This window comes from Pseudophryne corroboree, chromosome 3 (assembly GCF_028390025.1).
Source record: "Pseudophryne corroboree isolate aPseCor3 chromosome 3, aPseCor3.hap2, whole genome shotgun sequence".
In the NCBI taxonomy this organism is placed as follows: Eukaryota; Metazoa; Chordata; class Amphibia; order Anura; family Myobatrachidae; genus Pseudophryne; species Pseudophryne corroboree.
Window position 1 is genome coordinate 557,126,629 of NC_086446.1, and position 26,550 is coordinate 557,153,178.

General features: G+C 46.0%; 1 protein-coding gene across 1 annotated transcript in view; it reads right to left on the reverse strand.

Annotated features, from left to right (window-relative positions):
• Positions 1–754: 754 nt before the first annotated feature.
• Positions 755–26,550, reverse strand: part of LOC135056299 (cytochrome c oxidase assembly protein COX11, mitochondrial) — a 39,896-nt gene continuing 14,100 nt past the window's right edge. Inside the window, exons 2-4 of the mRNA XM_063961269.1 lie at positions 26,170–26,325; positions 20,914–21,039; positions 755–8,066 (exon numbers count right to left, since the gene is read on the reverse strand). Coding sequence (XP_063817339.1) covers positions 7,884–8,066; positions 20,914–21,039; positions 26,170–26,325 — 465 coding nt within the window. The 3' untranslated portion in view covers positions 755–7,883. The remainder of the gene's footprint in view (positions 8,067–20,913; positions 21,040–26,169; positions 26,326–26,550) is intronic.

The window sequence follows — 26,550 nt, forward strand, 5'->3', positions numbered from 1 at the left end:
GGTATTTTTTTCCCAGTAGTACTACAGGTACCAGCGGGCCCGTTTTTCTCCCGCATGCTGGTACTTGTGGTTCTCCAAGTACCAGCTTGCGGGGGAGGCTTGCTGGGACTTGTAGTACTACTGGAAAAAACAATATCTTTTTATTATCACAAAAGGCTATCAGCCCCCCCATCCGCAGCCCATTGGATGGGGGGGGGACAGCCTCGGGCTTCACCCCTGGCCCTTGGGTGGCTGGGGGGGGGGGACCCCTTGATTGAAGGGGTCCCCACTCCCCCAGGGTACCCCGGCCAGGGGTGACTAGTTGGATATTTAATGCCACGGCCGCAGGGCACGGCATAAAAGTGACCCCCGGCTGTGGCATTATCTGTCCAGCTAGTGGAGCCCGATGCTGGTGTTAAAAATACGGGGGACCCCTACTCTTTTTGTCCCCCGTATTTTTGGCACCAGGCGCAGAGCCCGGTGCTGGTTTTAAAAATACGGGGGATCCCCTGTCAATTTTTTCCCCGCATTTTTAGAACCAGGACCAGCTCGAAGAGCCCGAGGCTGGTTATGCTTTGGAGGGGGGACCCCACGCCATTTTTTTTTATGATTTCACCGTTCCAGCATTAAAAAAAAAAAAAAAAAAAAAAAAAATTGTTTAAAAAATATATAAATAATATTTGTGCCTCCAAAAAAAAAAAAAAAAAAAAGTACCTAATCCCTTCTAATATAAATAGATCTGCTATTCCCCCAAAAAAAAACACAAAAAAAAAAAAACGTTTAAAATTTTTTTATTTGTTTTCACCCTCCAAAGTGTGGTGGATTGAAAATGACGAATTTGCTGTCTAAAAGCACTGCTGTCGAATTTCCAAACTTGAATTGAATATGCTTTGGTCGAATTGCAGCACTTGTATCATTGCAGAAAAGTCGAATTTGCAAAAATTCGAATTTCAAAAAGTCGAATTTTGAAAGTCCGTTTTTTGGTCGGAAAGCACTGAATTGCATAGGCGATTTTTTTTTTTGGTCGAAAATGACTTGAAATTCGACAATTTCGGGAATTCGACCGCAATTGCATATACCCCTATGTGTAATTGGAAATCTGCACATACACATAGAAATACACATATGAAAATGCTCCTCTGGCAGGCAAAATTATACCTAATGCCAAGTTTAGTTTTTAACGAGATAATTATAACTTAAACATTAAAATACTCATACAGGCAAACAAAATCCCATTATATTTCTTTTATAGCCTTTCAAAGTATACGTTAGTCCGTAGTGGATGCTGGGGACTCCGTAAGGACCATGGGGAATAGACGGGCTCCGCAGAAGACAGGGCACTTTAAGAAAGAATTTGGATTCTGGTGTGCTCTGGCTCCTCCCTCTATGTCCCTCCTCCAGACCTCAGTTAGAGAAACTGTGCCCGGAAGAGCTGACAGTACAAGGAAAGGATTTTGGAATCCAGGGCAAGACTCATACCAGTCACACCGTATAACTTGTGATAAACTTACCTAGTTAACAGTATGAACAACAACGGAGCATCAGATCAACCCTGATGCAACCAAACAGAACCCTTATTTAAGCAATAACTATATACAAGTATTGCAGAAGAAGTCCGCACTTGGGACGGGCGCCCAGCATCCACTACTGACTACGAGAAATAGATTTACCGGTAAGTAAAATCTTATTTTCTCTAACGTCCTAGTGGATGCTGGGGACTCCGTAAGAACCATGGGGATTATACCAAAGCTCCCAAACGGGCGGGAGAGTGCGGATGACTCTGCAGCACCGAATGAGCAAACACAAGGTCCTCCTCAGCCAGGGTATCAAACTTTTAAACCTTTGCAAAAGTGTTCGAACCTGACCAAGTAGCTGCTCGGCAAAGCTGTAATGCCGAGACCCATCGGGCAGCCGCCCAAGAAGAGCCCACCTTCCTTGTGGAGTGGGCTTTTACTGATTTTGGAAGCGGCAATCCAGCTGCAGAATGAGCCTGCTGAATCGTGTTACAGATCCAGCGAGCAATAGTTTGCTTTGAAGCAGGAGCACCCAGCTTGTTGGATGCATACAGGATAAACAGCGACTCAGTTTTCCTGACTCTAGCCGTTCTGGCTACATAAACCTTCAAAGCCCTGACCACATCTAGTAACTCGGAATCCTCCAAATCACGAGTAGCCACAGGCACCACAATAGGTTGGTTCATATGAAAGGATGACACCACTTCTGGCAGAAATTGTGGACGGGTCCGCAATTCTGCCCTGTCCATATGGAAAACCAGATAGGGGCTTTTATGTGACAAAGCCGTTAATTTGACACACGCCTAGCTGACGCCAAGGCTAATAGCATGACCACCTTCCACGTGAGAAATTTTAACTCCAAGGTTTTGAGTGGCTCAAACCAGTGTGACTTCAGGAAACTCAACACCACGTTAAGATCCCAAGGTGCCACTGGAGGCACAAAAGGGGGCTGAATATGCAGCACTCCCTTTACAAACGTCTGGACTTCAGGAAGAGAAGCCAGTTCTTTTTGAAAGAAAATGGATAGAGCCGAAATCTGGACCTTAATGGAACCCAATTTCAGGCCCAAAGCCACTCCCGACTGTAGGAAGTGAAGGAAACGGCCCAGCTGGAATTCCTCCGTAGGGGCATTCCTGGCCTCACACCAAGCAACATATTTTCGCCATAGACGGTGATAATGTTTAGCCGTCACGTCCTTCCTAGCCTTAATCAGCGTAGGAATTACCTCATCCGGAAAGCCTTTTTCCGCTAGGATCCGGCGTTCAACCGCCATGCCGTCAAACGCAGCCACGGTAAGTCTTGGAACAGACAGGGCCCCTGTTGCAGCAAGTCCTGTCTTAGAGGTAGAGGCCATGGGTCCTCTGTGAGCAATTCTTGCAGATCCGGATACCAAGTCCTTCTTGGCCAATCCGGAACAATGAGTATTGTTCTCACTCCTCTTTTTCTTATGATTCTCAGCACCTTTGGTATGAGAGGAAGAGGAGGAAATACATAAACCGACTGGAACACCCACGGTGTCACTAGTGCGTCTACAGCTATCGCCTGAGGGTCTTTTGACCTGGCGCAATATCTCTGTAGCTTTTTGTTGAGGCGGGATGCCATCATGTCCACCTGTGGCAGTTCCCACCGCCTTGCAATCTGCGTGAAGACTTCTTGATGAAGTCCCCACTCTCCCGGGTGGAGGTCGTGCCTGCTGAGGAAGTCTGCTTCCCAGTTGTCCACTCCCGGAATGAACACTGCTGACAGTGCTCTTACGTGATTCTCCGCCCAGCGAAGAATTCTGGTGGCTTCCGCCATCGCCACCCTGCTCCTTATGCCGCCTTTGCGGTTTACATGAGCCACTGCGGTGATGTTGTCTGACTGAATCAGCACCGATTGGCCGCGAAGCAGGGTCTCCGCTTGACTTAGGGCGTTGTATATGGCCCTTAGTTCCAGGATATTTATGTGAAGACAAGTCTCCTGACTTGACCACAGACCTTGGAAATTTCTTCCCTGTGTGACTGCCCCCCCACCCTCGGAGGCTTGCATCCGTGGTCACCAGGACCCAGTCCTGAAAGCCGAATCTGCGGCCCTCTAGAAGGTGAGCACTCTGCAGCCACCACTGGAGAGACACCCTGGCCCTGGGGATAGGGTGATCAGCCGATGCATCTGTAGATGTGTTCCGGACCACTTCTCCAACAGATCCCCTTGAAAGGTCCTCGCATGGAACCTGCCGAAGGGAATGGCCTCGTATGATGCCACCATCTTTCCCAGGACTCGCGTGCAGTGATGCACCGACACCTGTTTTGGTTTTAATAGGCCTCTGACCAATGTCATGAGCTCCTGAGCCTTCTCCATCGGGAGATAGACCCTCTTCTGGTCTGTGTCCAGAATCATGCCCAGGAAGGGCAGGCGAGTCGTAGGAATCAACTGCGACTTTGGGATATTTAGAATCCAGCCGTGCTGTTGTAACACTTCCCGAGAGCGTGCTACGCTGATCAGCAACTGCTCTCTGGACCTTGCCTTTAGGAGGAGATCGTCCAAGTATGGGATAATTGTGACCCCTTGCTTTCGCAGGAGCACCATCATTTCCACCATTACCTTGGTAAATATACTCGGTGCCGTGGAGAGACCAAACGACAACGTCTGGAATTGGTAATGACAATCCTGTACCACAAATCTGAGGTACGCCTGATAAGGTGGATAAATGGGGACATGAAGGTATGCATCCTTTATGTCCAGAGACACCATAAAGTCCCCCCCTTCCAGGCTTGCAATGACCGCTCTTAGCGATTCCATCTTGAACTTGAACCTTTTCAGGTATATGTTCAGGGATTTTAAATTCAATATGGGTCTGACCGAACCGTCTGGTTTCGGGACTACAACATGGTCGAATAATACCCCCCTCCTTTTTGAAGGAGGGGAACCTTGACCACCACCTGTTGAAGATACAATTTGTGAATTGCAGTTAACACTGTTTCCCTCTCGTGGGGGGAAGCCGGCAGGGCCGTCGGTGAGGGGGCATCTTCTCAAAGTCCAGCTTGTATCCCTGAGACACAATATCTATTGCCCAGGGATCTAACAGGGAGTGAACCCACTTGTGGCTGACCTTACGAAGGCGTGCCCCCACCGGGCCTAGCTCCGCCTGTGGAGCCCCAGCGACATGCAGTGGATTTTTGTAGAGGCCGGGGAGGACTTCTGTTCCTGGGAACTAGCTGTGTTGTGCAGCTTCTTCACTCTGCCCCCGCCTCTGGCAAGAAAGGACGCACCTCGGACTTTCTTGTTTCTTTATTCGAAAGGCTGCATTTGATAATGTCGTGCTTTCCTAGGCTGTGCAGGAATATAAGGCAAAATATCAGAATTACCAGCTATAGCTGTGGATACCAGGTCCGAGAACCCTTCTCCACACAATCCTCAGCCTTCCATATGCCTCTTAAGTTGGCATCATCTGTCCATTGCATATTCTACAGGACACGTCAAGCAGAAATCGACATAGCTTTGACTCTAGGACCCAGTATACTCATGTCTCTTTGGGCATGTTTTATATATACATATCTCTTAAGACAGCATCTTTAATATATATCTCTCTCTATATATCTCTCTCTCTATATATATATATATATATATATATATATATATATATATATATATATATATATATATATATACACACACATACTAGGGTCTCAATCTCTGCTGATCAGGTACCTGTCCGCGCTGCCACAGCACTATAAACCCATGCCGACACAATCGCCGGTCTGAGTAGTGTACCAGAATGTGCACGCTATCTGCAGGATCCCTGAGAATAGCTGTTACGTCAGGGCTACCTTTTGGGCAAACGTGACACCCTAGGGGAAGATTCCCATCATATCCTGGCCCTAGTGGGGAAAGGATACTGCCTGAGAATCCTTTGTGGGAAACTGCAGTCTCTTGTCTGGAGATTCCCGCTCTTTTTCATCATGAGAGGAGGGAATTTACCTCAGCTTTCTTCCCCTTAAACATGTGTACCCTTGTGTCAGGGACAGATGAGTCATCAGTGATATGCAAATCATCTTTTATTACAATAATCATATATTGAATACTTTTCTGCCATTTTGGCTGTAACTTTGCATTATCGTAGTCGACACTGGAGTCAAACTCCGTGTCGATATCAGTGTCTATTATTTTGGATAGTGAGCATTGAGAGACTCTAAAGGTCTCTGCAACATAGGGACAGACATGGGTAGATTTCCTGTCTGTTCTCTAATCTTTTGTGCAATAAATTCACCTTAGCACTTAATTACACATATCCAAACAGGTGTCGGCGTTGTCGACGGAGACACCCTCTCACACACATTTGCTCCATCTCCTCCTTAGGGGAGCCTTTTACCTCAAACATGTCGACACACACGTACCGACACACCACACACTCAGGGAATGCTCATCTGAAGACAATTCCCCCATAAGGCCCTTTGGAGAGACAGAGAGAGAGTATGCCAGCACACACCCCAGCGCTATTAACCCAGGACTAACACAGTAACTTAATGTTAACCCAGTAGCTGCTGTTTATATTGATTTTTGCGCCTAATTATGTGCCCCCCCTCTCTTTTTACCCTCTTCTACCGTGTAACTGCAGGGGAGAGACTGGGGAGCTTCCTCTCAGCGGTGCTGTGGAGAAAAAACATGGCGCTGGTGAGTGCTGAGGAAGAAGCCCCGGCCTCTCGACGGCGGGCTTCTGTCCCGCTTTTATGTACAATTTTGGCGGGGCCTCATACATATATACAGTGCCCAACTGTATATTATGCAAACTTTTGCCAAAGAGGTCTCTAATTGCTGCCCAGGGCACCCCCCCCCTGCGCCCTGCACCCTTACAGTGACCGGAGTATGTGGGTTTAGTGTGGGAGCAATGGCGCACAGCTGCAGTGCTGTGCGCTACCTCATATGAAGACTGGAGTCTTCTGCCGCAGATTTCGAAGTCTTCTTGCTTCTGTCACCGGCTTCTGTCTTCCGGCTCTGCGAGGGGGACGGCGGTGCGGCTCCGGGATCGGACGACCAAGGGTGCGATCCTGTGTACGATCCCTCTGGAGCTAATGGTGTCCAGTAGCCTAAGAAGCAGGACCTATCTGCAGAGAGTAGGGCTGCTTCTCTCCCCTCAGTCCCACGTAGCAGAGATTCTGTTGCCAGCAGATCTCTCTGAAAATAAAAAACCTAACAAAATACTTTCTTTTTAGCAAGCTCAGGAGAGCTCACTAAGTAGCACCCAGCTCGTCCGGGCACAGATTCAAACTGAGGTCTGGAGGAAGGACATAGAGGGAGGAGCCAGAACAGACCAGAATCCAAATTCTTTCTTAAAGTGCCCTGTCTCCTGCGGAGCCCGTCTATTCCCCATGGTCCTTACGGAGTCCCCAGCATCCACTAGGACGTTAGAGAAAAGGGACATAACTCATCTGCCTTAGGTTCATAATGCTAATTGAACCCACTTTTTTTTCTGCACCAAATAAAAAAGTGTGACATAAAGGAATGTATAATGAACTCTCAGAGTTAAGCAAGATTGCAAAAAATTTTTTTTTTTTTTACAGAAAATCCATATTTCAATTGACAAAGGGTCCAAATTTCAAAGTGATATGTGAATCAGGCACCGAGATGTGATTTTTTTTTCCAGATACACCTCAGAAAAACAGAGCATCAGGAGTGGCATTCCCCAGCAATTTTTCAAAATTATGACACCCTCTATCTCAAAATCTGTGAGGCCTAGAGCAGAAAAATTTGACATGGGTTAGTAGCTCTGTGGTAGTATCAAGTGTACAAAGGATCATGAAAATCCAAGTCGGTGGGTGTCATGCCTGGGTGAACTGGCATGGAATGACCCAAAGGAGATAGTCAACATATGTGAACTATTCTCTACAGAATGCAGGGAAAGTGCACCTATGTACACAAAACATTACACTTATCCCAAGTAAAGTATGGAAGAGATTCTAGGCTCATTTTTTTTTTTTTTATGAAACTCAAGTGAAATAATGTGTACTGTAGTACAATCATGGTAGTATAAAGGGTATCAAAACTCCACATAGTATATCATAAAATAATTTCTTCTTTGCAATGGCACATTTAAAAGAAAAAAAAAAACACAAAACAAAAAAGGTTAGAAACCACTGCAATAGTAATTTTAAACAAAAAAGATAAATAAAAAAAATAAAAATCTGTACTATAATTTGTTACACATATGTAGGCTTTCAGTTATAATTTGGAGGTATGATTGAGATGCCTGACTAATAAAATATGGGCTATAATAATCTGCTGAGAAATACTTGCATCCATTTTGTTTCTCATGTGTGGAATAGTCAGAATAAGTTACAGTTCTTGTCTTTTCAAATAATTACTATCAGTGATTGGCAGAAGACATGCACAGTCCACAAAAAGGTTAGTAACTATTCAGCTGTAGCCTGGAACTGGAATTTTATGGCCATCCTTGGCTTCAAAAAACGTATATGATAATGTGATAGTGTCCACTCCTGCCATTCTGGGGTCTTCCGCAAACTCTGGGTCAATAAAGAAAAACACTGGCATGTCCACCTCTTCATGTGGATTAAGTCGCTGTTCTTCAAAGCAAAAGCACTAACAAAGAAAAACAGGAAATATTAATTTAGAATAACACTGAACTAATAATTACACAATTATATTAATATTATAAAACAAAGTTTTGTTTTCAATTTGCTTCCTAGCAGATAAGATAACGGTACAACACTATCATCCGCTCCAATACTACCAACTACCATCTGCTCCCTTAATGGCAATGTTTTAAAAAGGATAGGGAGTGCGGATAAACATCCACAACTTACAATAATAACCGGCTGCTCAGTATCGGGCCAACATATGTATGCTTTCATTAGTCACATGTATTTGGACTGAGGAAGTAAACCACACAATGGAAACACCACACCAATTGGTGACCTAGTCAGAAAAAAAAAAAAAAAAAACCCACCAACAACATGACCCCAGTCAGTCTGCAATGCAATATTGGCAGAGACTCTAAACATAAAGGTGGTAAGACAGCAAAGCCAGCTCAGATGGTATTTCTGCAGCTAAAATAAGAATTTACTTACCGATAATTCTATTTCTCGTAGTCCGTAGTGGATGCTGGGGACTCCGTCAGGACCATGGGGAATAGCGGCTCCGCAGGAGACAGGGCACAAAAATAAAGCTTTAGGATCAGGTGGTGTGTACTGGCTCCTCCCCCCATGACCCTCCTCCAAGCCTCAGTTAGGATACTGTGCCCGGACGAGCGTACACAATAAGGAAGGATATTGAATCCCGGGTAAGACTCATACCAGCCACACCAATCACACCGTATAACTTGTGATCTGAACCCAGTTAACAGTATGACAAACGTAGGAGCCTCTGAACAGACGGCTCACAACAATAACAACCCGAATTTGTTTGTAACAATAACTATGTACAAGTATTGCAGACAATCCGCACTTGGGATGGGCGCCCAGCATCCACTACGGACTACGAGAAATAGAATTATCGGTAAGTAAATTCTTTTTTTCTCTAACGTCCTAAGTGGATGCTGGGGACTCCGTCAGGACCATGGGGATTATACCAAAGCTCCCAAACGGGCGGGAGAGTGCGGATGACTCTGCAGCACCGAATGAGAGAACTCAAGGTCCTCCTCAGCCAGGGTATCAAATTTGTAGAATTTTGCAAACGTGTTTGCCCCTGACCAAGTAGCAGCTCGGCAGAGTTGTAATGCCGAGACTCCCCGGGCAGCCGCCCAGGATGAGCCCACTTTCCTTGTGGAATGGGCCTTGACAGATTTAGGTTGTGGCAAGCCTGCCACAGAACGTGCAAGTTGAATTGTGCTACAAATCCAACGAGCAATCGTCTGCTTAGAAGCAGGAGCACCCATCTTGTTGGGTGCATACAATATAAGCGATGAGTCAGACTTTCTGACTCCCGCCGTTCTTGAAATATATATTTTCAATGCCCGGACCACGTCCAACAACTTGGAATCCTCCAACTCGTTAGTAGCCGCAGGCACCACAATAGGCTGGTTCAGGTGAAACGCTGACACCACCTTAGGCAGAAAATGAGGACGCGTCCGCAGTTCTGCCCTGTCCGAATGGAAAATCAGATATGGGCTCTTATATGATAAAGCCGCCAATTCTGATACTCTCCTGGCTGAAGCCAGGGCCAGTAGCATGGTTACTTTCCATGTAAGATACTTCAGCTCCACCGATTTTAGCGGCTCAAACCAATGGGATTTGAGAAAATCCAAGACTACATTAAGATCCCACGGTGCCACTGGTGGCACAACCGGGGGCTGTATATGTAGTGCTCCTTTTACAAAAGTCTGGACTTCAGGAACTGAAGCCAATTCTTTTTGGAAGAAAATCGACAGGGCCGAAATTTGAACCTTAATGGACCCCAATTTGAGGCCCATAGACAATCCTGTTTGCAGGAAATGTAGGAATCGACCCAGTTGAAATTCCTCCGTGGGGGCCTTCCTGGCCTCACACCACGCAACATATTTCCTCCAAATGCGGTGATAATGTTGTGCAGTCACCTCCTTCCTGGCCTTTACCAGTGTAGGAATGACCTCTTCCGGAATGCCTTTTTCCTTTAGAATTCGGCGTTCAACCGCCATGCCGTCAAACGCAGCCGCGGTAAGTCTTGGAATAGACACGGTCCCTGCTGAAGCAGGTCCCGTCTCAGAGGTAGAGGCCACGGATCCTCCGTGAGCATCTCTTGAAGTTCCGGGTACCAAGTTCTTCTTGGCCAATCCGGAGCCACTAGTATCGTTCTTACTCCCTTTTGCCGTATAATTCTCAGTACTTTTGGTATGAGAGGCAGAGGAGGGAACACATACACTGACTGAAACACCCACGGTGTTACCAGAGCGTCCACAGCTATTGCCTGAGGATCTCTTGACCTGGCGCAATACCTGTCCAGTTTTTTTGTTGAGGCGGGACGCCATCATATCCACCATTGGTTTTTCCCAACGGTTCACAATCATGTGGAAGACTTCTGGATGGAGTCCCCACTCTCCCGGGTGTAAATCGTGTCTGCTGAGGAAGTCTGCTTCCCAGTTGTCCACTCCCGGAATGAATACTGCTGACAGTGCTATCACATGATCTTCCGCCCAGCGAAGAATCCTTGCAGCTTCTGCCATTGCTGTCCTGCTTCTTGTGCCGCCCTGTCTGTTTACGTGGGCGACTGCCGTGATGTTGTCCGACTGGATCAACACCGGCTGACCCTGAAGCAGGGGTTTTGCCAGACTTAGAGCATTGTAAATCGCTCTTAGCTCCAGTATATTTATGTGAAGAGACATCTCCAGGCTTGACCATACTCCCTGGAAGTTTCTTCCTTGTGTGACCGCTCCCCAGCCTCTCAGACTGGCATCCGTGGTCACCAGGACCCAGTCCTGTATGCCGAATCTGCGGCCCTCTAACAGATGAGCACTCTGCAACCACCACAGAAGAGACACCCTTGTCCGTGGCGATAAGGTTATCCGCTGATGCATCTGCAGATGCGATCCGGACCATTTGTCCAGCAGATCCCACTGAAAAGTTTGTGCGTGGAATCTGCCGAATGGAATCGCTTCGTAAGAAGCCACCATCTTTCCCAGGACTCTTGTGCATTGATGCACAGACACTGTCCCTGGTTTTAGGAGGTTCCTGACAAGTTCGGATAACTCCCTGGCTTTCTCCTCCGGAAGAAACACCTTTTTCTGAACCGTGTCCAGAATCATTCCCAGGAACAGCAGACGTGTCGTCGGGGTCAACTGAGATTTTGGAAAATTCAGAATCCACCCGTGTTGTTGCAGCACTAGTTGGGTTAGTGCTACTCCGTCTTCCAGCTGTTCTCTGGATCTTGCCCTTATCAGGAGATCGTCCAAGTAAGGGATAATTAATACGCCTCTTCTTCGTAGAAGGATCATCATTTCGGCCATTACCTTGGTAAAGACCCGAGGTGCCGTGGACAATCCAAACGGCAGCGTCTGAAACTGATAATGACAGTTTTGCACCACGAACCTGAGGTACCCTTGATGTGAAGGGCAAATTGGGACATGCAGGTAAGCGTCCTTTATGTCCAGGGACACCATAAAGTCCCCTTCTTCCAGATTCGCTATCACTGCTCTGAGTGACTCCATCTTGAACTTGAATTTTTGTATGTACAGGTTCAAAGATTTGAGATTTAGAATAGGTCTTACCGAGCCGTCCGGCTTCGGTACCACAAATAGCGTGGAGTAATACCCCTTTCCCTGTTGTAGGAGGGGTACCTTGACTATCACCTGCTGAGCAAACAGCTTGTGAATGGCTTCCCATACCGTCGCCCTGTCTGAGGGAGACGTTGGCAAAGCAGACTTTAGGAACCGGCGAGGGGGAGACTTCTCGAATTCCAACCTGTAACCCTGAGATACTACCTGCAGAATCCAGGGGTCCACCTGTGAGCAAGCCCACTGTGCGCTGAAATTCTTGAGTCGACCCCCCACCGTTCCTGAGTCCGCTTGTAAGGCCCCAGCGTCATGCTGAGGGCTTTGCAGAACCCTGGGAGGGCTTCTGTTCCTGGGCAGGGGCTGCTTGCTGCCCTCTCTTACCCCTTCCTCTGCCCCGAGGCAGATATGACTGTCCTTTTGTCCGCTTGTTCTTATAGGAACGAAAGGACTGCGGCTGAAAAGACGGTGTCTTTTTCTGTTGGGAGGGGGTCTGAGGTAAAAAAGTGGATTTTCCGGCAGTTGCCGTAGCCACCAGATCCGATAGACCGACGCCAAATAATTCCTCCCCTTTATACGGCAATACTTCCATATGTCGTTTGGAATCCGCATCACCTGACCACTGTCGCGTCCATAAACTCCTTCTGGCAGATATGGACATCGCATTTACTCTCGATGCCAGAGTGCAAATATCTCTCTGCGCATCTCGCATATAAAAGGAAAGCATCCTTTAATTGCTCTATAGTCAATAAAATACTGTCCCTATCCAGGGTATCAATATTTTCAGTCAGGGAATCCAACCAGACGACCCCAGCACTGCACATCCAGGCTGAGGCGATGGCTGGTCGCAGTATAACACCAGTATGTGTGTATATACTTTTTAAGGTAGTTTCCAGCCTCCTATCTGCTGGATCCTTGAGGGCGGCCGTATCAGGAGACGGTAACGCCACTTGTTTTGATAAGCGTGTGAGCGCCTTATCCACCCTAGGGGGTGTTTCCCAGCGCGCCCTAACCTCTGGCGGGAAAGGGTATAATGCTAATAACTTTTTTGAAATTAGCATTTTTCTATCTGGGTTAACCCACGCTTCATCACATACATCATTTAATTCCTCCGATTCAGGAAAAACTACAGGTAGTTTTTTCACCCCCCACATAATACCCCTTTTTGTGGTACTTGTAGTATCAGAGATATGCAAAGCCTCCTTCATTGCCGTGATCATATAACGTGTGGCCCTACTTGAAAATACGTTTGTTTCATCACCGTCGACACTAGATTCAGTGTCTGTGTCTGGGTCGACCGACTGAGGTAAAGGGCGCTTTACAGCCCCTGACGGTGTCTGAGACGCCTGGGCAGGTACTAACTGGTTTGCCGGCCGTCTCATGTCGTCAACTGATTTTCGTAATGTGCTGACATCACGTAATTCCATAAACAAAGCCATCCATTCCGGTGTCGACTCCCTGGGGGGTGACATCACCATTATCGGCAATTGCTCTGCCTCCACGCCAACATCGTCCTCATACATGTCGACACACACGTACCGACACAGCAGACACACAGGGAATGCTCTTATCGAAGACAGGACCCCACTAGCCCTTTGGGGAGACAGAGGGAGAGTTTGCCAGCACACACCCAAGCGCTATAATATATATGGGAACAACCCTATATAAGTGTTGTTCCTTATAGCCGCTTAAATATATAAAAATATCGCCAAAATATGCCCCCCTCTCTGTTTTACCCTGTTTCTGTAGTGCAGTGCAGGGGAGAGTCCTGGGAGCCTTCCTCACAGCGGAGCTGAGCAGGAAAATGGCGCTGTGTGCTGAGGAGAATAAGCCCCGCCCCCTATTCCGGCGGGCTTTCCTCCCGGAGTTTTAGACATTTGGCATGGGTTAAATACATACATATAGCCTCAATGGCTATATGTGATGTATTCTTTTGCCATAAAAGGTATTATATATTGCTGCCCAGGGCGCCCCCAGCAGCGCCCTGCACCCTCCGTGACCGTCTGGTGTGAAGTGTGTGACAACAATGGCGCACAGCTGCAGTGCTGTGCGCTACCTTCATGAAGACTGAAGAGCCTTCTGCCGCCTGTTTCCGGACCTTCAATCTTCAGCATCTGTAAGGGGGGTCGGCGGCGCGGCTCCGGGACGAACCCCAGGGTGAGACCTGTGTTCCGACTCCCTCTGGAGCTAATGGTGTCCAGTAGCCTAAGAATCCAATCCATCCTGCACGCAGGTGAGTTGAAATTCTCTCCCCTAAGTCCCTCGATGCAGTGAGCCTGTTGCCAGCAGGACTCACTGAAAATAAAAAACCTAAAAAACTTTTTCTAAGCAGCTCTTTAGGAGAGCCACCTAGATTGCACCCTGCTCGGACGGGCACAAAAACCTAACTGAGGCTTGGAGGAGGGTCAAGGGGGGAGGAGCCAGTACACACCACCTGATCCTTAAGCTTTATTTTTGTGCCCTGTCTCCTGCGGAGCCGCTATTCCCCATGGTCCTGACGGAGTCCCCAGCATCCACTTAGGACGTTAGAGAAATAGGTTTAAGCATCCTTCTCTGGGACTGCGCAACCAGAGTCCTGTCAAGACAGTGTCAGTTCCCACCTCCCTTCTTGAGCACTACTTCAGCTCCAAGGAACGTTAGGAAGCTCGATATCCATGTGTACTTATTTTCATGTTTTACTTACTACGGAGAAGAAAATTCAAATTGTTCCAAATACAACTCATAATCCCTATCCCCCAAAACAAAAAACATACTAATGTCATCTACAGAGAGCAATCCATTATTAGGCTCCTTTAACATAAGTTTAAACATAATGGGGGAATCCAATGACCAAATTTTGTGTCTTCTGTTTTGGACGCCCTTTAATTATCACGCCCAAATAGTCATGGTTTAGCCGTGAAAAGGGTCAAAACCCAACTAAACTAATGGGCGCGACGGGAAAAAGTTGCCTAAACAGCTGACTTTTTGCACGTTTCAGCTCGCCACCTCTAGTGGCAGCGAGCTGAAATGGGTGCAGCCAAGGCTGTTCACACCCAAAAGGAGAAGCAAAAATAAGAATTTACTTACCGATAATTCTATTTCTCATAGTCCGTAGTGGATGCTGGGGACTCCGAAAGGACCATGGGGAATAGCGGCTCCGCAGGAGACTGGGCACAAAGTAAAAGCTTTAGGACTAGCTGGTGTGCACTGGCTCCTCCCCCTATGACCCTCCTCCAAGCCTCAGTTAGGATACTGTGCCCGGACGAGCGTACACAATAAGGAAGGATTTTGAATCCCGGGTAAGACTCATTACCAGCTACACCAATCACACCGTACAACTTGTGATCTGAACCCAGTTAACAGCATGATAACAGAAGGAGCCTCTGAAAAGATGGCTCACAACAACAATAACCCGATTTTTGTAACAATAACTATGTACAAGTAATGCAGACAATCCGCACTTGGGATGGGCGCCCAGCATTCACTACGGACTATGAGAAATAGAATTATCGTTAAGTAAATTCTTATTTTCTCTAACGTCCTAGTGGATGCTGGGGACTCCGAAAGGACCATGGGGATTATACCAAAGCTCCCAAACGGGCGGGAGAGTGCGGATGACTCTGCAGCACCGAATGAGAGAACTCCAGGTCCTCCTCAGCCAGGGTATCAAATTTGTAGAATTTAGCAAACGTGTTTGCCCCTGACCAAGTAGCTGCTCGGCAAAGTTGTAAAGCCGAGACCCCTCGGGCAGCCGCCCAAGATGAGCCCACTTTCCGTGTGGAATGGGCTTTTATAGATTTTGGCTGTGGCAGGCCTGCCACAGAATGTGCAAGCTGAATTGTACTACAAATCCAACGAGCAATCGTCTGCTTAGAAGCAGGAGCACCCAGCTTGTTGGGTGCATACAGGATAAACAGCGAGTCAGATTTTCTGACTCCAGCCGTCCTGGAAACATATTTTCAGGGCCCTGACTACGTCCAGCAACTTGGAATCCTCCAAGTCCCTAGTAGCCACAGGCACCACGATAGGTTGGTTTAAGTGAAATGCTGAAACCACCTTAGGGAGAAATTGAGGACGAGTCCTCAATTCTGCCCTGTCCGTATGAAAAATTAGGTAAGGGCTTTTATAGGATAAAGCCGCCAATTCTGATACACGCCTGGCTGAAGCCAGGGCTAACAGCATTACCACTTTCCAAGTGAGATACTTCAAGTCCACAGTGGTGAGTGGTTCAAACCAATGTGATTTTAGGAATCCCAACACTACATTGAGATCCCAAGGTGCCACTGGAGGCACAAAAGGAGGCTGTATATGCAGTACTCCCTTGACAAACGTCTGAACTTCAGGTACAGAAGCTAGTTCTTTTTGGAAGAATATCGACAGGGCCGAAATTTGAACCTTAATGGACCCTAATTTGAGGCCCATAGACAGTCCTGTTTGCAGGAAATGCAGGAATCGACCCAGTTGAAATTCCTCCGTAGGGGCCTTCCTGGCCTCGCACCACGCAACATATTTACGCCAAATACGGTGATAATGTTGTACGGTTACATCCTTCCTGGCTTTGATCAGGGTAGGGATGACTTCATCCGGAATGCCTTTTTCCTTCAGGATCCGGCGTTCAACCGCCATGCCGTCAAACGCAGCCGCGGTAAGTCTTGGAACAGACATGGTCCCTGCTGGAGCAGGTCCTGTCTTAGAGGTAGAGGCCACGGGTCTTCCGTGAGCATCTCTTGAATTTCCGGGTACCAAGTCCTTCTTGGCCAATCCAGAGCCACGAGTATAGTCTTTACTCCTCTCCTTCTTATGATTCTCAGTACTTTTGGTATGAGAGGAAGAGGAGGGAACACATACACTGACCGGTACACCCACGGTGTTACCAGAGCGTCCACAGCTATTGCCTGAGGGTCCCTTGACCTGGAACAATATCTGTCCAGTTTTTTGTTGAGGCGAGACGCCATCATGTCCACCTTTGGTTTTTCCCAACGGTTTACAATCATGTGGAAGACTTCCGGGTGAAGTCCCCACTCCCCCGGGTGAAGATCGTGTCTGCTGAGGAAGTCTGCTTCCCAGTTGTCCACTCCCGGAATGAACACTGCTGACAGTGCTATCACATGATTTTCCGCCCAGCGAAGAATCCTTGCCACTTCCGTCATTGCCCTCCTGCTTCTTGTGCCGCCCTGTCTGTTTACGTGGGCGACTGCCGTGATGTTGTCCGACTGGATCAATACTGGCTGACCCTGAAGCAGAGGCCTTGCCTGACTTAGGGCATTGTAAATGGCCCTTAGTTCCAGGATATTTATGTGAAGTGACGTTTCCATGCTTGACCACAAGCCCTGGAAATTTTTTCCCTGTGTGACTGCTCCCCAGCCTCTCAGGCTGGCATCCGTGGTCACCAGGACCCAATCCTGAATGCCGAATCTGCGGCCCTCTAGGAGATGAGCACTCTGTAACCACCACAGGAGAGACACCCTTGTCCTTGGAGACAGGGTTATCCGCTGATGCATTTGAAGATGCGATCCGGACCATTTGTCTAGCAGATCCAACTGAAAAGTTCTTGCGTGGAATCTGCCGAATGGAATCGCTTCGTAAGAAGCCACCATCTTTCCCAGGACCCTTGTGCACTAATGCACTGACATCTGGCCTGGTCTTAGGAGTTTCCTGACTAGGTCGGATAACTCCCTGGCTTTCTCTTCCGGGAGAAACACCTTTTTCTGTACCGTGTCCAGAATCCTCCCTAGGAACAGCAGACGTGTCGTCGGAATCAGCTGCGATTTTGGAATATTTAGAATCCATCCGTGCTGTCGTAGTACTATTTGCGATAGTGCTACTCCGACCTCTAACTGTTCTCTGGACCGTGCCCTTATCAGGAGATCGTCCAAGTAAGGGATAATTAAGACGCCTTTTCTTCGAAGAAGAATCATCATTTCGGCCATTACCTTGGTAAAGACCCGGGGTGCCGTGGACAATCCAAACGGCAGCGTCTGAAACTGATAGTGACAGTTCTGTACCACAAACCTGAGGTACCCTTGGTGAGAAGGGCAAATTGGGACATGGAGGTAAGCATCCTTGATGTCCAGAGACACCATGTAGTCCCCTTCTTCCAGGTTCGCTATCACAGCTCTGAGTGACTCCATCTTGAACTTGAACCTTTTTATGTAAGTGTTCAAGGTTTTCAGATTTAAAATGGGTCTCACCGAGCCGTCCGGCTTCGGTACCACAAACAGCGTGGAGTAATACCCCTTTCCCTGTTGTAGGAGGGGTACCTTGATTATCACTTGCTGGGAATACAGCTTGTGAATGGCTTCCAATACCGCCTCCCTGTCGGGGGTAGACGTTGGTAAAGCAGACTTCAAGAACCGGCGAGGGGGAGACGTCTCGAATTCCAATTTGTACCCCTGAGATACTACCTGCAGGATCCAGGGGTCCACTTGCGAGTGAGCCCACTGCGCGCTGAAATTCTTGAGACGGGCCCCCACCGTGCCTGAGTCCGCTTGTAAGGCCCCAGCGTCATGCTGAGGACTTGGCAGAAGCGGGGGAGGGCTTCTGGTCGTGGGAAGAAGCTGTCTGTTGTAGTCTTTTTCCCCTTCCTCTGCCCCGGGGCAGATATGAGTGGCCTTTTGCCCGCTTGCCCTTATGGGGACGAAAGGACTGAGCCTGAAAAGGCGGTATCTTTTTCTGCTGCGAGGTGACTTGGGGTAAAAAGGTGGATTTCCCAGCCGTTGCCGTGGCCACCAGGTCCGATAGACCGCCCCCAAATAACTCCTCCCCTTTATACGGCAATACTTCCATATGCCGTTTGTAATCCGCATCCCCTGACCACTGTCGCGTCCATAATCCTCTTCTGGCAGAAATGGACATCGCACTTACTCTTGATGCCAGAGTGCAAATGTCTCTCTGTGCATCTCGCATGTATAGGAATGCATCCTTTAAATGCTCTATAGTCAATAATATATTGTCCCTGTCCAGGGTATCAATATTTTCAGTCAGGGAATCCGACCAAGCCACCCCAGCACTGCACATCCAGGCTGAGGCGATTGCTGGTCGCAGTATAACACCAGTATGTGTGTATATACTTTTAAGGATATTTTCCAGGCTCCTATCTGCTGGCTCCTTAAGGGCGGCCGTTTCTGGAGACGGTAACGCCACTTTTTTTGATAAGCGTGTGAGCGCCTTATCCACCCTAGGTGGTGTTTCCCAACGAGCCCTAACCTCTGGTGGGAAGGGATATAGTGCCAATAATTTTTTAGAAATTAGCAGTTTTCTGTCGGGGGTAACCCACGCTTCATCACACACTTCATTCAATTCATCTGATTCAGGAAAAACTACGGGTAGTTTTTTCACACCCCACATAATACCCCTTTTTGTGGTACTTGCAGTATCAGAGATGTGCAAAACCTCCTTCATTGCCGTGATCATGTAACGTGTGGCCCTACTGGAAAATACGTTTGTTTCTTCACCGTCGACACTGGAGTCAGTGTCTGTGTCTGGGTCCGTGTCGACCCACTGAGGTAATGGGCGTTTAATAGCCCCTGACGGTGTTTGAGACGCCTGGACAGGCACTAACTGAGCTGCCGGCTGTCTCATGTCGTCAACAGTTTTCTGTAACGTGCCGACACTGTCACGTAATTCCTTAATTACGGCCATCCATTCAGGTGTCGACTCCCTAGGGGGTGACATCACCATTATAGGCAATTGCTCCGCCTCCACATCATTTTCCTCCGCATACATGTCGACACACACGTACCGACACCCAGCACACACACAGGGAATGCTCTGATAGAGGATAGGACCCACTTAGCCCTTTGGGGAGACAGAGGGAGAGTTTGCCAGCACACACCAGAGCGCTATATATGTATAGGGACAACCTTACAATAAGTGTCTATCCCTTATAGCTGCTTATATCTGTTATTTTGCCAAATATGTGCCCCCCTCTCTTTTTTACCCTGTTTCTGTAGTTGCAGGATGCAGGGGAGATTCTGGGAGCCTTCCTACCAGCGGAGCTGTGTGGGAAAAATGGCGCTGTGTGCTGAGGAGATAGGCCCCGCCCCCTTCACGGCGGGCTCTTCTCCCGCTTTTTTCTGGAAAACTGGCAGGGGTTAAATACATCCATATAGCCCAGGAGCTATATGTGATGTATTTTTCGCCAACTAAGGTAAATTCATTGCTTCCCAGGACGCCCCCCCCCAGCGTCCTGCACCCTCAGTGACCGGAGTGTGAAGTGTGCTGAGAGCAATGGCGCACAGCTGCAGTGCTGTGCGCTACCTTATGAAGACAGGAAAGTCTTCTGCCGCCGATTTATGGACCTCTTCTTGCTTCAGCATCTGTAAGGGGGCCGGCGGCGCGGCTCCGGGACCCATCCATGGCTGGGCCTGTGATCGTCCCTCTGGAGCTAATGTCCAGTAGCCTAAGAAACCCAATCCACTCTGCACGCAGGTGAGTTCGTTTCTCTCCCCTAAGTCCCTCGATGCAGTGAGCCTGTTGCCAGCAGGTCTCACTGAAAATAAAAAACCTATTTAAACTTTTACTCTAAGCAGCTCAGGAGAGCCACCTAGATTGCACCCTTCTCGTTCGGGCACAAAATCTAACTGAGGCTTGGAGGAGGGTCATAGGGGGAGGAGCCAGTGCACACCAGCTAGTCCTAAAGCTTTTACTTTGTGCCCAGTCTCCTGCGGAGCCGCTATTCCCCATGGTCCTTTCGGAGTCCCCAGCATCCACTAGGACGTTAGAGAAAAACAAATAGCCATGGTAAAAACAACTGAATTGCCCACAACAATTACTAACAGTGCAAGAGGACTGAAACTATATTACTTTTTCAGTACAATTGCATACTTGTTAAAATGGTCATAAGAACAAGTATTCAAATTATTTTATTACACAATTTTTATTCACTGCAATAGAAGGCAATGAAGCACGGTAGGATCTTAAACCCCTTCTGAACACATACCATTAGGAAGACTGAAGAAAAGAGACCACATGCTAACAACAATATTAAAAAGTCTTAACACACCTGCTGCAACTAGCCCAGAGGATGCACTTAATGCAGATTTCTATTCTTACTGAGATGCAACTAGAAATCTGTTAACTAGTGCTTCCAGGAACAGTTGTGATGTTACAGTTGGTGGTAATTGCATACACATAGGCAATTAACCTGGGAGCTATGGCTTTCATCAGGAAATAATTGGATAGCTCCGGGTACTTAACTCAGGAGCTAAAACAGCGCAGCTAAAATTGAATCGCCCCCTAAGTGATTTTTGTCCTTTTTTGTCTTACCTGAATTTTGTTAAAGTATTGTCCCGCTTCATAGGGTATCACATTGTATGTGGAAATTCCAATGACTGGTTTGCTAGTAGAATTTTTTGCCTTGTAAAACGCTAATGCTGTTTCGCCTGGGACCAACTGTGGGGTAAAACATTTGTCATTAATAATTACTTAGGAACAATCTATATTTGGAGCATACACTTTAGCTTACACAAGTCCTTATAACTGATTTTAAGTGCCAGATTTGCATACACACTATGAGGGGGGAATTCAATTGACTGTGGTATTTTACTGCAGGCTAATTGATCCCCCGGGGCTATCCAATTAGCCCCGAAGGCAGCCCGAGGGATAGCCCCGAAGGCAGCCCGAGGCCAGCACATATTAGAAATTATTTTTCGGGACCTGTCGAGGTCCCAAAAAACAATCCCTGATAAGTGCCCTGTTTTCATGATCACGGAGGCAGAAACACATCTGTCCAGGAGCTTATACCGGATCCTATGTGTTTTTGCCCGAAAACTTTAATAATATATATATATGTGTACCAAAGAAGCCGTCAGCGCCAACAGATGCAGTATCTCTAATTTCAACACTAGTATCAGGACCAAAAAAAGTAGTAAAATGACCAAATAACTTAAAGGTATATAAAAATACGAAAACTGCTTTAGTGGGCACTCCCTATATTTCGTTAGGGCGTCAGCCTAGTTACCTCAAGTAGAATAAGGCACCGGTATAAGTGCCTTGAGAAAAGGTGTGTGGACAGGGAATGAGGTAATGAAGGCGACCACTGGTGCCAAATAATATTAAAAAAGGTCAGGCAGTTTAAATTTAAAAAAGGAACAACATTTATTTATAAGATACTAATAAAAAACTCAGTACTAAAAAGGTGGGGGTCAATATAGGAGAAAACATACACAACAAACGTGAAAAAATGCTCATAAAAAGGCTTCAATAAAAAGGAGCATAAAAAATAGGACATAAAATCTATGGGAATAAAAGCAATTGAATTTAAAAGTAAAGAGGAGTAGATATCTTAACTTAGTGTTTGAGGTTAGATCAAGGTAGCACCCAACGCGTTTCATCCTATGTGGACTTCATCAAGGGGTTGTTTCACGTTTGTTGTGTATGTTTTCTCCTATATTGACCCCCACCTTTTTAGTACTGAGTTTTTTATTAGTATCTTATAAATAAATGTTGTTCCTTTTTTAAATTTAAACTGCCTGACCTTTTTTAATATTATTTGGCACCAGTGGTCGCCTTCATTACCTCATTCCCTGTCCACACATAATATATATATATATATATATATATATATATATATATATATATATATATATATATATATATATATATATATATATATATATATAAAATATAAAAAAAAGCACGCTGCCAGTGAGGCAAAAGAACTTCATTTCAGCTCGCTACCCCAGGGGGTGGCGAAGTGATATGCGCAAAAAGTGACCCGTCTGAACGCCCAATCAGGACTTTCTGAGTTGCACCCAATCGGTTACTCAGGTTTTGCAGTTTTATGCCACTAAACCTGACTGATATGGGCACAATCACCATGATAACGGGGGACAATTGAATCCACAATCTCCCGTCACTTTAGCCAGGAGCTCGAGCAAACAATTGAACTCCACCCAGGGAATCTCATTCAGGTGTGGTTGTTCTTGCTGCTGCTATCTTTTGCCGTATACAATTGCAATTACATTCTAATATGGGTAGAAAACCTGAGCATAGGGACACCCACTGCTATCGCACAATTTCCGTCCGACGGCATATAATTGCTGATACATTGGTACCATTGACGCAAATCAGGTCATGATGCCTCTGTAGATGCGCTGGCTGAGCTGCTCTCCAAGGACAATAAGGGCTCTCCAGTAGCAAGTAAAAACGCAACTGCTAATTTATGTACACCCAGTGTCTGAACAGACATGACACGCCTGACCACTCCCCGTACCCACCTCAAAATGCTGTCTTCCCGTGACTCACTTTGCGGTTGAAACTGCAATTCACTCGCAGTGCGTGCACACTGTGGCTCAGACGCATGCGCAGAAAGAAAACATTGGCCAAAGTAAGTACAATAGCTGCTTTGCAACAGCACCTGAATCAGTGTCCAAATGCCAAACTATGAAAAGAAGTCTGGTTGGCAGGACTACTTGCTTTACATGGCTTGTAGTGAGCTGCAATAAGAAAGCAGAAGTAACAGCTGTTACAAAGCTCTTCTTTCATTTCCATCACCTTAACTTTGTTAAGCTGCACTTGCCATTCCTAATTAGGTGCCTTACATATACATCCACTACATGGTCAAAATTATGCGGTCACCTGGATACCACATTAAGACAACACCTCTATTCTCATAAATAATCTAGATGTCAGTGGTAGCCTCCCTTAGTCTATATATAGGAAGTCTAAATACTACCAACTCTAAGTGCCAGTGCGGTTGGACCACACAGTTATACTATATCTGGACATCACAACCATATGCGCTTGCTGAACATCTCATTCCAAAACCATGTGCAATAATATACAGTTGCCAGTCTTTGGTGCTGTACTCTTCTGGGATTAGACAACATGGCTGCAGGAATTGTTCTCTAGTCAGCCATTCAGAGCATTCAGGTAGTTGGGCACTAAGGCCTGGCTAACAGTCAGCATTCCAATTCATCTCAAAGATGTTCAAAGGGGTTGATATAAGGGACAGGCTATTCAACATCTTCCACACTAAAACTGATAATATATTTTTGATGGAACTTGCTTTGTGCATGGAGCACTGTCATAGTGAAACAGGAAAGTTCCTTCACCAAACTATTGCCACAAAGTTGGAAGCACATTGTTTGCCATTCACTACAATTTATGCTGAACACACACTATATGATATATTTTGCTATATTGGTAATTTGGCTATTATTGCAGCCTGGAGCAGACTACTTTAATGGGCATCAGCACTCCGCCTTCACAAGCTGCATGCAGGAGCCCTTTGAGGTTTCAGTTAAGACAATTTTCATGTTTCCATTGAAGAAGCAATTTTAGGAACGGGGCCGTCTTGGAGCTGTAAACTAGCAGGTTACCCTAGAAGCAGAGCACCACTTTATATACACTTGTAGCATACATTCCAATGTCTCCAGCAGATAACTCATTCTCACAGACTGGGATTTTGCCTGAGATCGGGCAAACTGACTCTACAATACCAGCAGGCACCAGGGTCCATCTGTACTGAAGGACGAGCATACAGCTGTCTTTCTTCAAGCCACCATCCAGCAGAGTACTATTGCTCACTTGCTAGCAATACCATTAGGCATACGACAAGCAGCAGCATACAGCGCTGTACATGGAAGATGATACTGCTGTAACTACACTGATACTATATAAACCTTATACCTTTGGTTACTCTCACTGACAGTGGGTTTTTTTCTGGGTGGCTCTTATTCACATCCTATGGTGTATTTAAAGACATGCTCACTTGTTGTATAAATGCCTGGCACACAATGTGCATCAGCAGTCTGACACACACATAATATAGGAGTAGCCATTTGTCTGTGCTCAATCTAGTTACCTGCTATTCCTTGTGATTACAATTGCTGTGAGCATATGATATTGCATTAATAAGGGTCTACACTAAATCCACCACCTAACTAAAATTTACACCAGCAGAGTAACAAACTAGCAGGGTTGTTTACCATTACTGCTAAAAATATATAGTTTACCTACGCAGGATAGACAAGGTGTAGGTCACAAAATGATCTGTATTGTGTACACATGATCTGTCCCAATATATGTCTGGCTTATATCCAAATATTAATGGTCCTGACTACTATGTCTGCTACAGGAAGATAAACTGTCTGTCATATGGAGATCATATACCTGTACAGTTCTGACTTGAAATCATACCCAGAGATGTTACATAGGCTGATGGGATCTGCATAATTGATGTGGATAGGTTACTTTTCAGAATCGTATTTGTATCACATGTGAAGGTTGTACTGCAACAATATACGGACACTTTTCTGAAAACCACATTGATAAAGATTGTGAAGCTAATTCATATGGATACTGTCCAGATGCTGAGATTCTCTGGACAGAATATATAACCACTGTGGATTTTATGGGAATGTACAGATGATAGTTCAAAATGATGGTTTTCAGAATCTTAACTGCATCACACGTGAAAATTGAAATGCAACAATACTGTTACAGTTCTGAAGACTACACGGATATATATTGTACAGACATTATCCAGATGTTGAGATTTTCTAGACAAAAGTGTATAATCATTGTGATTCTTATGAAAAAGTATGGATGTGCAATCGTTGGGTGAAAAGATTACATTAATGATACAAGTAGTATAATTTTACCCGACCCCGTATACCAGTGGTTCGCAAATTTTTTGAATCACAGTGCCCTAGAGTATCAGAATTGTTTTCACAGCACCCCTAGGCCAAAGGTTTCTTACTAAGATATTTAGAAAGAAATATTAAATAAAGAAAATTGTGTTTATACGTCATCCTTAGGTTCAGTTACAGTATGTGGTGAGGGACAAGATTTGCTTCTGTCCACATATTTTATGACTGCCAGCCACCAGACCTGGGTTTGCCTATTACATTGACCATAAATAATTTGAATTGGTCCTGGACCACCAACCCAGAGCCCCCCTGCAAGTGCCCTAAGGCACCCCAGGGTGCCACGGCAGACTGTTTGAGAACCACTGCTGTATGCAATATTTGTCTCTCTCAGCATAATAGAGCACTCTTTCCATTACAGGATATCACCCCGGTGATATTACATGCTGGACTGCTGAGTATCATTTTTAAAAGAATTTATAATTACGTGCAGTGACCACTACCACCATTGAATGAATTATTTACATTTGATTATTGCATTAGCTCATATTTTTGCTTGCCACCATTGGATCTGTTTATAGCCCATAAATTCTATGCTGGTCAATGACTGCTACTTACTAAGTTTTGAACTAATATAAGTTTTATTTAAATTACTAAGAGTGCCCCATCAAACATGAGTCTTTTTTTCCATTTTTTGTTCACTGGAATTATTAGCAAGAAGCATGCAGAAGCCTGTGAGGTTTCAGTTAAGACAATTTTCATTTTTACTTTATGATCTGTAATGATGATCATCTAAGATTAACAGCCTAGACTCTCTATGTTTTACACCCCAGAGTTGCCATCCTTTTGTGTTGATCAATAGGCTTTCTGGGGCAAACATTTCCAATACTATAGGCTGGTCAAATCACGGACAACCACTGGGAGAACTTACATATATTTCCAATTGCTGAGGTCTGAAGTTCCAGTTCAGGCTAGCATGTACGTCTGCGTTAAATGTTACTTTAATTACCCGGTCCTTCACAGGTTCCATAGACTCAATCTGGTCTGAGCTGTGTCCAGCTACAGCTGCTCCACCAAGGCCAGTCGCCTGAATGAAGAAAGAATATGACAGGCTCTTGAGTAAACCATTTTTCCCAAACGTGTGTTCTACTGCTAAATATGCTTATTTACTGGGGGTATATTTACTAAAGGTCGATTTGGTTTGTTTTTGTTTGATTTTAATCGATGTTGGGCTTTCAGAATTAAAACCACACATTTACTAACATTTAATAATTAATACAGATTGAGTATCCCTTATCCAAATTTAAAAATC